We start from the raw sequence: 13,290 nt of genomic DNA on the forward strand, positions 1-13,290 counted from the left end.
ATAATCTTAAATATACTGGTGCAAATACTCCACTCTAAATACATGCAAATAAGAAATCCTGTTATGGTACATAAAGCAGCAGTTATTCACCTAACACATTACATACACTCTGAGTTATGTTTACGATTCAAACTCACTGCTAGAGAAAAGATTTTACTGTCTGACAACCTAGACAGGGATGTACTTTAATGCACTGTATTAAACTGAATGTAGTATATTGTTTTCAGCCATTCATGACAGTGTATTTGGTGTGAATTCTTCCACTGTTAGTACAGACATGGGCAAAGAGATTGGCTTTACGCTGAGGTTTCCTGTCCTTTGATGTTTCCATCCCTCAGTCAACCCAAATGTGTTTAAAAAAAAAAGAAGTGTTTTGTCTCTGACATGTTTTTGCTGTAAGAGTGCAGTGTGCAATGTCCTCTGTCCTCAGAGGCCACCCACATCTCAAGCGCGACCAGAACACCAGGCTGTCTGTAAAATTTAGAAGCAAATTCCATGACTGCTTAATAACACAAACAGGTTCAGAGAATCTCTGTACAAACCTGTTTCTTTGAGAATATTGGTCTTAGAAAAGAATAATACCCATGAAAGCACTACACCAGGCCTTGTCTAGCTTTAAGTCCTGAAATAATGGCTGGGGGACCAGGAGATTGTCTGACTTGGGGGAGTTATCACTTTTATATTATTAATAAATAATAATAAAATAATAATAAAACTTCTTTGTAAATTCCTAACTTTGATTGTATATTTGCCATTGTTTTCCTGCAGCAATTTGTAGGCTTTTAGAATAGCGCATTCAACGTCGTGATCATTTTTAAAAAGTTGTATTTGTTTCTTACATTGATAAGTAAATGCATATGTTGTGTACTACAAGTCTCTTGTTCTGGAATTCTTGAGATATTTACAGGTACGTTTTTGGTTTTACATTTTAGCAAATGTACTTTGTAATCTTATTTTATAGTGAATGATCTATGACAAGAGTGATGAAGTCATGCTTAAAATATCTTATTTTGAACAAATAATCTTTAAAAGCAAGGACATTTTGATCAAAGTAATAACTGACAGGGCGTATTATAGTACAGTAGAAATTTACTTCTCTCACTGACAACATTAGCAACCATTTAGTCACATGGATCAAATCTCACTTTCCAACATTTTATTTTAGTCAGTTCCTAACCCAAACTCTAGGTACATCACAATTTTAAAATAATATTTAATACAACCTTTTACAAGTCTATTAGAAGCTTATTGACAAGTCCCACCCATATCCATCACATTAACTTGCCTCTTTCCCAAATGGCCAAGAGAAAAGATGGGTCTTGCAACACGTCCAAATGATTAAAATGTCTGGGTTCTATCAACCAGGAGGCCGTGAATTCCGAAGGTGAGGACATTTCGCAACAAATGCCCTGCCAGCCGCCTCCTCTCTTTCAAGACAAGAGGGCTCCAATTCAAGGATCTTCACTGATTGTGCCTGCAGCAGTTTCACTTAGGGAGGCAGGCCGTCCCTTAGGGTAATCACATTGCAAACCATGTAAACCTTCACAGGTTAAAGCCAATGCCTCTAACTCCACCTGGAAGCTTACTGACAGTCAACATAAGTACAGTGTCCTGGTGATGTGTTCGCTGCTAACACATCTAGTAGGTGAATGGCCACATTCTGCATTAACTTCAGTAACTAGGATAGTTTCATCATGTAGCCCCAGGTACAGCACCTTACAATAGTCTAATCTTGAGGTGATAAATTTGTGGATAAGCCCAGCAAGGTCAGACCAGATAAAGAAGGTCACACTCATCTCATCAAGAGCAGATAGGGGATAAAAACCACTACGTTTGCATTAAGCACAGCCACAACATGAGACTTCAAACATTTATGACACAATTGCTGAGGCTCAGACCAAGATTCCTGTCACTTGTGCTCTAGCCACTTCCCCTCCCGCTTCACCTCTCACATGTCATTAGTAAACTAAAGTGACCCATGAGGATGAAGCCAGAAGGAGAGTGTTGTAATGCCATTACCAGTAGCTGAGAGCAAAAGACCATTATGAAATCCTCCCAAGCTGGCAATAGTGATCAGTCAGTTGACCAACGTTCTCCCTCATTTTATTCCATCAATCCTTATAGAGTAAACCATCAAAATGGGATTCTTGCCCCAATAAAACAGCCTGGCAGCTCATTTTATTCCATCAATCCTTATAGAGTAAACCATCAAAATGGGATTCTTGCCCCAATAAAACAGCTGGGTGGCTGTAATCCTGCTTCTGTGTAAAAATTATCCAAGTTGTGGCGTATGGTGAATCACTGCAAAGAACACTTTACAGAACAATCTTACATCTTAAAAAACAGAGGGTTGTTTTTTTTAATAATTAAAATCTCCTAAACACTTCCATCTAAAATCAACATTCCAAGCTACAATTATAATCTCTAGTTACCAGCTAAACACCAGACCCAATGTATGCCCGCCTGCCTCTGAGTAGAGCCAACTACCACACGGCAGCCATGAAAAATGCAGCAATCCCAGCAGCCAGTTCCGATTGACTGATGTGATTATCCATCCCTCACAATGAACAGTGGAGCTTTCAGCTGTGAGGATCAAATTGGAGGTTACTCTTGCAATGATCTTTGAAGTTTTGACAAGCAACAAAGAACTCTGCACCTATAAAAGTGACATGCCTAGAAGTAAAGAACGATACAGCTTGCTGGAGTACTAACAAGCCAATAATAATTTAACTCCCTAGCAGCAAAACACCTATTAGTACTATCTATGACGACAAAAGGCAGATTTAACCACTACCTATACCAGATTGAGAAATATCACTGTTTTATGGACTTGCTTATAATGATCATCTAACAGCCAAAAAGGCAATTTCTACCACTGGTTGGGACTCTTCTATTAGAATGCTTTTCCAATGGAAAAGTCACTTTCTGCTAAATCAAAAATGTCCACAAACTGCTGGGAAGCCTGGTCTTGCAGGCTATCCAAAATTAGACTATTAGCCTACAGGGTTGATGTTTTTATGATGACTGATGCCTATTCATTTCACGTGTCCTAAAATCCACATGTAAGTGTTCTGCTTTGTGACTTCACAGACATCTTAAATACTAACAGGTTTTGAACTAATCAGGCTGGAAAGGGAAAAGGATTATAGTGGATTAAGCTAAAACAGAAAAAAGCACTCTTATTCCAGGGCCTTACACCAAAATAATGATTCCACAATACCTATTTCAGTAAATTTCCAACTATAGGTAAGCCTGAGCTAAGAATCTTAAGAAAAACAACTTGATGGTGTGTGCAATATTCCTGCAGAAAGTGCATGTCACGTACAGGGTACAATATGGAACATGTCAAGAACACCGATCTAACAGGTCTGCCAATGAGCAAGTGTTCAAAAAAAATCCTCGCCCTACTGAGCAGATGAGCACAGGAAGTAAAAGGGAGGCAGAATGAGCCGGTGGATAGAGAATAGAACCAGATCTAGATTCCATTGTAGGCAAACATTTACATCAAATCAATGCATTAACCAGGGCAGAGAACACCATTACCTCAATACTAATATAAGTCACATCTGTGCTAGTCACAGCTTCCTGGGGTTCAGCCAAGAAGTCCCTTGGAAAAGTTTACTTTCTTGTACTCCCACTCCCCATCAACTCAGTGATTTAGATGAGTCAAAGCCAATGTGTCAAGTGGGTCCAGTGGGTGAGTGAAGAGACTAAGGACTGTGACCAAATTATACTTCGTTTAAACAATGTAAATGACTTCAGTGATGTCCGCTTCAACTCATTAGAAGTCAATGGAGTTCTACACTGGTTAGCTGAGAATAGAATTTATCTCACTGCCTGTCCAATTAGATGATTTTGTTGTTGCTGTTTATATAAAGAGCCATTGTGACCAGTGATAGGGAGCATACAAAAAGTTTCTATTTGAAGATATACTTTTTTTGACCAAATTTAAAGGGGGTGGGGGAGAGGTGGTAGGGAAATCATCCTCTTGCAAAAACCTTAAATGCTAAGTTTTAGCTAGGAATGAATTTTTACAGATGCGTTACAAGCCCCCTGTAAAAGAGGTTTTACGTTGGTAATGCTAACACCACTTCAACAACAGTGGCATGAGCAGTACCTCCGAGATACTCTGTCTCTCACCTTGCGATTCCCGCCTTTGCAAAGAAGTCATGAAAAAATGCTACCTTCCCAACACTTGTGAGCCAGCTTTTCAATCACTTCTCCATCACTGTTCGCTTCGTCTGTAAGCAACAATGCTTGATATGCTACAACTTTTAATCCTGAACAACAAAAGGATTCTATTTCTAATCTGCCAAACAAGCTAAATGCTCTCCATTCAACGGAAAGGATGAAAACTAGATTAGTGAACGAGAACTATGTTTAGTGGCAGGTAAGGTTGGAATAGGACACACTCCCTCCACCCAAAACCCTAATTTTTTGTTTCCATGATTTAAGAGGAAAGACTTTTACATTCCTTTCCATCTTCATACAACACTGTTGATAGAAGTGAAAGCCTATCTCCAACAGACAACCAAAATCAATACGTATCCCAGCTTCAAACTTGCATTTTAACACAAATTTAATAGTGACCTCAAATGATTTTATAGCAATAGGTCAGCACATCTAACTGTCATACATTCCGGAATTGATTTTGCTTAAACACTGCAGAGGTCACTGTGAAAATAATGCAAGCGTTTCAGTCTCTGCCATAAGTAGCATTAAATTGGCCTGACTCGTTATTAAACTATAAAATGTTAAAAAGGACTGTGTGTGTGAGAAAAAACTATGCCAAATTCCCTTTAAAGTTTTCTTTTTGATCACACCTTCTCTAGGAGGCAGTGACAATGGAAGAATGGGCAGGAGGTGCTTTAGGCAGAAGGAACATTGGACACTACCTGGCCCAAGATCCTGTCCATCTCCTTTATTGTGTGAGTAGTCCCCTACTAAACAAGCTGTACCAGTCTCATCTGGAAGTGAGGCATGAGGAAATTCACATCCCAATTCTACTGTTTGGCCACTTGAGGCCATTAACTGTCTCCATCCCAGGGCTCTAGAAAGGAGTTTTGTAAAATCTGTACTTCTGCTGTACAAACTGGAGGGATCACTCCAGTTTAAGATATACCAACTGCATTATTGCACGGTGTGGTCTGTATTTCTCTGTCATCACCAGGCATTGACAGTATGCACTTCTTGTGAAAGATGCAGTCAGAATTTCATCTGGTTTATTTCAATTGCTCTCATGCTAGGGTGCTTTTAAGAGGTCTGGGGAACCCTCTTCCCCTGCACTGTGAAAGCTGGCATGTCTCTATCCAATCAATGCCATAGAAGACCTAGGAAGAGATAGGATAGGATGAGCTAAAACTCATGAAAAGAAACACTGTTGCTAATTGCAGCTAGTATCTGTCGTCTTCTGCTTTAAATCAAGTATATAAGGCCGACTTTTTCGGTACACATTCAGAACAAAGGGAATTTTTGACCAAACTTCAGAATTAGGCCCAAGAAGAATACAAAGTTGAAAGTCATTACAGGGCTCTATTTCATTGATATAACAGGCCTTTATCTGAGACATATGAGGGAAATATTCTTACCAGAACTTGATTTACTTTCCCTGAAAATAAAACTCAGAAAATAATCCGTGCTAAATGTATTGTTTTAAATTAAATTGAAGGTTTAGCTAATTTTTAAAAGTCTGTAGAAGTACAGAAGACTAATACTAAATGTATATACTATTGCATAAACACACGCTTTGCTGCCACCTTGTGAATACTTGCAAAACCAACAGATTTTTTTTGGTTAAAAAACAGCCTTTTAATTTCATTTTAGATTTAGTCAGTAAGAACCCAATTCTACCATCCATACTCACATTGTAAGTATATTACTCCACATGCAGCCCCACTAATTTCAATGAAAATACCTGTTGAGCAAGATATTACTTAGCATAAGTAAGACTGACAGAATATAAAAAGAAGAAAAAAAAAGTCAGTTACTGTAAAATATATCTATTAGTTTCACATAATTTCACAAGTGTACTGGTTAAATCTTAATTTAATACCATAATCTTTTATATTACTGAAAAATAGAGTGCTAAATTCGCTCTGATAAAAATATTGCAGCTTTACATCCAATTTGTATAGCAGTCTTCAAAAGTGAATAAGCTGGTGCCTATGAGAGAGAAAGATGATAATTAGTCATTGGATGAAGTCTGAATTAAAAAAAAAGATTTGTGGTAACAAGGTATGCATTTAATTTTTTTTTTAAAATATTAAATATATAAAGATTTGTTTTCATCTACATTAGAGAAACAATATTGCTTTCTCAGAAGGAAAAATAGCCTCTTTTCTTTTAATTAAAAAGCCTTACCTTGCACTTAAATATATTGTATGTGAGAAAAATATGCCCCTTCCCTCCACATAACAGAACTCTTTCAGGTTCCCCACAGAGGTGGGAAAACAGTAAAGGGACTACACAGAGCTGATGAGGCATTACAAGAAAGAAGAATTTGGTCCAGAGTTTCATCCTAAATCAATATGGTAAACTGTGTTTGGTATATCAGGGTGATATCTGGATTCCCAAGACTGAAAGGGATAGATTACTCTGACAAAAGGCTCACTTATTAATCTGATCTTTTAAGAAAAATCAAATTAAGCTACGATTTGAAAAAACAAAAACAGAGTTGAACTAGTTAGTTAGGAACAAAGAACTAGTTTTAACAGCTGCGTAATGTGGTTTGAGCATTGGCCTGCTAAACCCAGGGTTGAGAGTTCAATCCTTGAGGGGGCCATTTGGGGATTGGTCCTGCTATGAGTAGGGGTTGGACTAGATGATCTCCTGAGGTCCCTACCAACCCTAATAATCTATGATTCTATAATGGGATGCTACTCAGTTGCTGGAAAAAAATTCAGCATCATTTCAGATTCTGGTGAAGGCGCCTTCAGTGTTATCTTATACCTGCCTCCCGAGAAAGAATAAAGAATTATTGCACTGTTATTTTCCCACGCATGCGCTACACTTTCAATTGCACAAAGAGAAGAGACTATCACAACCAGATGCATAGCAATGATCAACAGCGATGAATAAATGCTCTATGCCTACCAATTCTGCATTGTGGTCAAGCCCTACATCATGGTGCTCCAGCTCCTCATCTCGGAACTTCTTTATTATCTTTTTAAAAGAAACGGTAGCAGATTAGTAACAGTTTTCAGCTACACATCAATCATCAAGATGACAAAACTGTACATAAACCACATACTTCTGGCCACATCATCACTTGAGGGCTAATATCCGAGGTCAAGACCTGCAGGAAACTGAATGCTTTTGAAAAATCCCTTCTCCACAATTTCTAGTTAGAAGAACCTATAGCTATGGTGTATGAGGAAACAACTTCCGAAATAAAGAAGCTCATGCTATGTTTTTGGAACTATACAGAAAATAGGGCTGTCAATTAATCGCAGTTAACTCATACGATTAACTCAAAATTTTATCACGATTAAAAAAATTAATCGCTATTAAAAGCCGTTTTAATCTCACTGTAAACAATAGAATACCAATTGAAATTAAATATTGTTCATGTTTTTCTACATTTTCATATATATATTGTATTGTGTGTTATAATTGAAATCAAAGTGTATATTATTTTTATTATAAATATTTGCACTATAAAAATGATAAAGAAAAGAAATATTTTTCAGTTCACCTCATACAAGTACTGTTGTGCAATCTCTGTCATGAAAGTGCAACTTCCAAATGTAGATTTTTGTTACATAATTGCACTCAGAAAAAAAAAATGTAAAACTTCAGAGCCTATAAGTCCACTCAGTCCTACTTCTTGTTCAGCCAATTGCTAAGACAAATAAGTTTGTTTACATTTGCAGGAGTTAATGCTGCCCTCTTCTTATTTACCATGTCACCAGAAAGTGAGAACAGGCATTTGCATGGCACTTTTGTAGTTGGCATTACAAAGCATTTACGAGACATATATGCTAAACATACATATGCCCGTTCATGCTTCAGCCACCATTCCGGAAGACATGCTTCCATGTTGACTATGCTTGTTAAAAAAATAATGCATTAATAAAATTTGTGACTGAATTCCTTGGGGGAGAATTCTATGTCCCCTGCTCTTATTTTACCTGTATTCTGACATATATTTCATGTTATAGAAGTCTCAGATGATGACCCAGCACATGTTGTTCATTTTAAGAACACTTTCACTGCAGATTTGACAAAAGGCAAAGAAGGTATCAATGTGAGATTTCTAAAGATAGCTACAGCACTTGACCTACGGTTTAAGAAGCTGAAGCGACTTTCAAAATCTGAGAGGGACAAGGTATGGAGCATGCTTTCAGAAGTCTTAAAAGAGCAACACTCAAGATGCAGAAACTACAGAACCCAAAACACCAAAAAAGAAAATCAACCTTCTGCTGGTTGCATCTGACTCAGATGATGAAAATGAACATGCGTCAGTCCACACTCCTTTGGATTGTTATCGAGCAGAACCTGCCATTGATATGGACGAATGTCCCCTGGAATGGTGGTTGGAGCATGAGGGGACATATGAATCTTCAGCGCATCTGGCACGCAAATATCTTACAACGCTGGCTACAACAGTGCCATGGAAATGCCTGTTTTCATTTTCAGGTGACATTGTGAACAAGAAGCAGGCAGCATTATCACCTGCAAATGTAAACAAATTTCTTTGTCTATGCAATTGGCTGAATAAGAAGTAGGACTGAGTGGACTTACAGGCTCTAGTCTAAAGTTTGACATTTTTATTTTTGAATGCAGTTATTTTTTGTACATAATTCTACATTTGTAAGTTCAACTTGCATGATAAACAGAGATTGTACTACAGTACTTGTATTAGGTGAATTGAAAAATACTATTTTTTTACAGTGCAAATACTCGTAATAAAAAATAAATATAAAGTGAGCACTGTACACTTTGTATTGTGTTGCAATTGAAATAAAAATATTTGAAAACGTAGAAAACATCCAAAAATATTTAAATAAATTATATTCTCTTTTTTAATCGGGCAAGTCCATGAGGCTCCAGTGGATTCAAGTTTCCCCCATATGGAACAACTTTCAGGATCAGGGCCTAGAAGAGAAAGAACTAGGACTCAAGATATGAGCTGAGTATAAAATGCAAATTTTTCTCCTTTGTGAAGTACAGATTGCAGAAATTATTAAACCAAATACCTTCAAGCAAAACATGTGAACTAATGGTGTGAGATTTTTCTATCATACATGACAGTTTTCCTCATATAGGGCTCTGTGTAGGCTCCTCTTTTTATATTTGTATAAAACAAATCGACAAATAAAATACACTTTTGCCAAAGACATGCTCAGGGTTTCCAGACATCAAAGTTAGAACATTTTACTCTGCTGGACAATTTGAGTTCTTGATACTCCCTCTATCCTGCTCTTGCATTCAGTGTCGTTGTTTTGTCTTGTATTTTTACTGGTGCACAAACCAGCTTTTTAAAAATATAGTACCTTTGTGCTCACAGCTCATCTCTCACCTAGTCTTGCAGATGCTAAACAACAACAGAGTTTGGGCTAATTCAAATCCCAGTCTTGGGACTATGAGACTGGGAGCTGGAGCAGCCCAACCTCAACCACAGGTCAGCCCATGTATAACTGACTAGGCAGTAGTGGTCAATGAGTTGTTACAACTGAGTTCTTAGGCCCTGACCTTATAACAAGCTCCTCACGGGTAGACCTCCTATTGAAATCAACAGGGCTATGCACATGCACAGTTGTCTGCCCATTAGAAGCTCAATTCAGGATTGTGGCCCAAAAGTGTTAAATTCTAAAGGATTAGGAACCACTTTCCTAGTCTAATGAAGGTGAGAGATCAGCTGCTCCCAAAGTCTGCAAGGTATGTGGAGTTGCAATGATATTGTCATACCCAGTATAACCAAAACATGCCACATGGCACATTATAACAATTTGTTCATTTTCTTTTTCTCTAGTTCCTCCCATTAAATTAAAATGTTTGGGCACCATAGGCTGCCTCTTCTGTCCCCATCAAAAAAACAGATTGTAACTACTAGAAATGGGCTCTGTAGCTGTGGTCTCAGATATTTACATTTAATCCAACAGCTAACTGAAACATAACATTTTCATTTTGAGTGTTTCACTGCCTTTAGTGTTCTGAACTAGCAGTGAGAAAATAATCTGCTGCAAATCCAAATGCCATATTTATGTCATTTGAAAAACACTGTCTCAATATACTCTCCAGAGAATATGTGAAATACCTTTAAACCACATTCACATACCTGCAATAATTCTTTGTATTTTTCTGGATCCTCCTCCATTAGTGTTCTGATCTGGTTGTTATAATGCTCTGATATGCTCTCTTCCACTGCCACAGTGCAAGCCATTGCACCTTCTTTTCCAAGTAAAGCAGTTCCAGCACCTGTAATTATCAAACAAATTAATTCAAACAAAACATTCCAACCTACAGTATTAATAACATCATCAATAAGACCATGCACTCACCTAAAGCAAACCCTGCAACATTCCAAAAAGGCAATAAAACAGTAGGTCGAACTCTAAATGCGACCATTAACTCATTAAACTTTTTCAGATGGTCCTTTTCTTGATCCCACATTTGCTGCAACAGAAATAAAATTAAAGAAAAAACATAATAGAAAATAAGGCATTAACTATAAATGTAGAGAAAAAATTCAATGGATGTTAACTTCACTCATGCTAATTTTAATTTGATTTTTAAAGGTGATCTATGAAATAAATTAAATTGGCTTGTGACTGGTTTTTCTCTGGGATACGTAAACAGCGCCTGAAAGGTGCGCAGGTAGGGATGGGTTGTGTGTCTTTTCCCCTCTCCTGCTTGCTTTTACATTAGAAATTCAGGTCCTGTCTAACATAGAAAACTCTGACGACTGAAAAATTAGGAAAGGATGACAACAGAAGAAGAAAGAATGAAAGTTGATGAATTAAGAGGAAGAGCATTGGTCAGATTTGTTAAAACTTTACTATTAGGTTTTGTTAAAACCTGTTTATAGTCACTAATTAGTTAACATTTTGGGAAAAGGGAATATGAACCAGTTATTTCACAGCTTTCCCCCATTCCTTTTTTTCATACAAAATGAGTTTTATTTTACAAAAATCTTGGCACCTATAACATAACGAAGAAGCCTTTGTCACACCATTGCAACAACTGCATGTCTATGATTCACTCAGCAGTTGGGCCCTACCAAATTAATCACCATGAAAAACATGTCATGGACTATGAAATCTGGTCTCCTCCCATGAAATCTGGTCTTTTGTGTGCTTTTACCCTATATTACAGGGTTTTCACAGGGGAGACCAGCGCTTCTCAAACTGGGAGTCCTGACCCAAAAGGGAGTTGAAGAGGGGCTGCAAGTTTATTTTAGGGGAATTGTGGTATCGTCACCCTTATTTCTGCGCTGCCTTCAGAGCTGCGCAGCTGGAGAGCAGCGCAGCTGGAGAGCAGCGGCTGTTGCCTGGGTGCCCAGCTCTGAAGGCAGGGCCCTACCAGCAGCAGTGCAGAAGTAAGGATAGCAGTACCACAACCTGCCCATACAATAAGTTTGTAACCCCTCCCACAATTCCTTTTTGGATCATTTACAACTACAATTACAACACCATGAAATTTCAGATTTAAATAGATGAAATCATGAAATTTATGATTTTAAAAATCCTATGACTGTGAAATTGACCAAAATGGACCATGAATTTGGTATGGCCCAACTCATCAGCCAATCCAATCACTATGTTATGTGTCATGCTTACACTTTACCATAGGAAGACCAGCTTTTGTAAGACCAGCTGTTTTAAAGTAAATATTGCAAACCTTAAATTATAGCCTTGTAATTTATTTTACTGTACTTCAGATAAAGAATATGTCTTTGAGTATATAAGACGCATAAAGATAAGATGAAGTTAGACCACACATACTAACCTGAATGACTGGCCCTACTGTAGTTCTACCTAGCACAGCCATTTGCCCAGCATAAATACGATTTGCTCCATACTCCCCTGCATGATCCACCCTGATTATGCGATCTATGGCTGGCTTGTTGATGTTGTCCAAGGTCATTCCAGTACTACAAAATCTGAAAGAAGTCTGTTTTGACTGCAAACTCCATTTTCTTTCAGAACCTGTCAAACAGAGATACAACTTATGTGAGCTATAATTCTCTACCACTACTGAAAGTGAAGTCAGTCTTAATAAAATATCCATACAAACACTTAACATTGAGTGCACACACCATTTACTCAATGTTGTACCTACTTACTTACCCCTTTGTGATACACGACTCCAGTGTGATGCGGGGGAAGGGATTCTGATTAGGAATGGAAAAGAGGAACAAATGACAGGTGACTTTAGGGTGAAAGTGGGATATGAGAGATTAGCGTGAAATGGGCTCTGATGACCCCAGGAGTGGGGATGAAGCAAGGGTTGATGGATGATACTGGAAAGAGATGGGCTGGTAGGAAGTGATCACAGGGTGGGGATAAGAGAGGGTGGAGATAACTGTAAAACTGCAAGGGGACAGAATATGACAGGAAGGGGTGACCCCATAACAATGGCCATACTGGGTCAGACCAAAGGTCCAGCTAGCCCAGTATCCTGTCTTCTGACAGCGACCAATGCCAGGTGCCCCAGAGGGAATGAACAGAACAGGTAATCATCAAGTGATCCATTCCCTGTCACACATTCCCAGCTTCTGGCAAACAGAGGCTAGGGACATCATCCCTGCCCATCCTGGCTAATAGCAATTGATGGACCTATGCTCCATGAATTTATCTAGTTCTTTTTTCAACCCTGTTATAGTCTTGGCCTTCACAACATCCTCTGGCAAAGAGTTCCACAGGTTGACCATGCCTTGTGTGAAGAAATACTTCCTTTTGTTTGTTTTAAACCTGCTGCCTATTAATTTCATTCAGTGACCCCAAGAAGAGGATGGAGGAGTGACCCCAGAAGGCAATAACATATTGGAGGAAGGGGTGACCCCAGGGACGGGAGGGGACATGGGGGGCGTAACCCCAGAAAGCGGCAGAGATGGAATGACCCGGAACGTGACACGGGAAGAGGGCACAACACTTTTGCCATGAAAGGGAAAAGTTGTGACCCCAAGTGAGGGGGTGATCGCTGCGCGAAGCCCTCCCCCCCCATACCTGCCCCGTAGCGGAGACACTGGCAACCCGCGCGCAGCCCCCTCACGGCCGGAATCACGACTGCCTCCATGGCCCTGACCCGAGCCTGGAACCGCCTCACCTCGGCGCGGAGTGATGACGT

At 38.8% G+C, this 13,290-nt stretch overlaps 1 protein-coding gene across 2 annotated transcripts; it reads right to left on the minus strand.

The window, feature by feature from the left end:
- Positions 1–808: 808 nt before the first annotated feature.
- On the minus strand, positions 809–13,276 carry COQ7 (coenzyme Q7, hydroxylase). Of its 2 annotated transcripts, XR_004002365.1 has the most exons (7): positions 13,170–13,276; positions 11,950–12,149; positions 10,503–10,617; positions 10,280–10,419; positions 7,093–7,161; positions 5,864–6,162; positions 809–5,330 (listed from the first exon to the last, which is right to left on the minus strand). XR_004002365.1 is itself a non-coding variant. In XM_030578012.1 (6 exons), exons 1-6 carry the CDS (start codon positions 13,237–13,239, stop codon positions 6,085–6,087), a joined length of 672 nt encoding a protein of 223 aa, XP_030433872.1. In that variant the 5' UTR covers positions 13,240–13,276; the 3' UTR covers positions 809–6,084. The 2 variants fall into 2 exon arrangements, 1 of the variants encoding a protein (XP_030433872.1); XM_030578012.1 differs by having other exon boundaries at positions 809–6,162.
- Between the last annotated feature and the right edge of the window lie 14 nt (positions 13,277–13,290).

The sequence above is a fragment of the Gopherus evgoodei genome, chromosome 10, assembly GCF_007399415.2.
Source record: "Gopherus evgoodei ecotype Sinaloan lineage chromosome 10, rGopEvg1_v1.p, whole genome shotgun sequence".
Taxonomy (NCBI): Eukaryota; Metazoa; Chordata; order Testudines; family Testudinidae; genus Gopherus; species Gopherus evgoodei.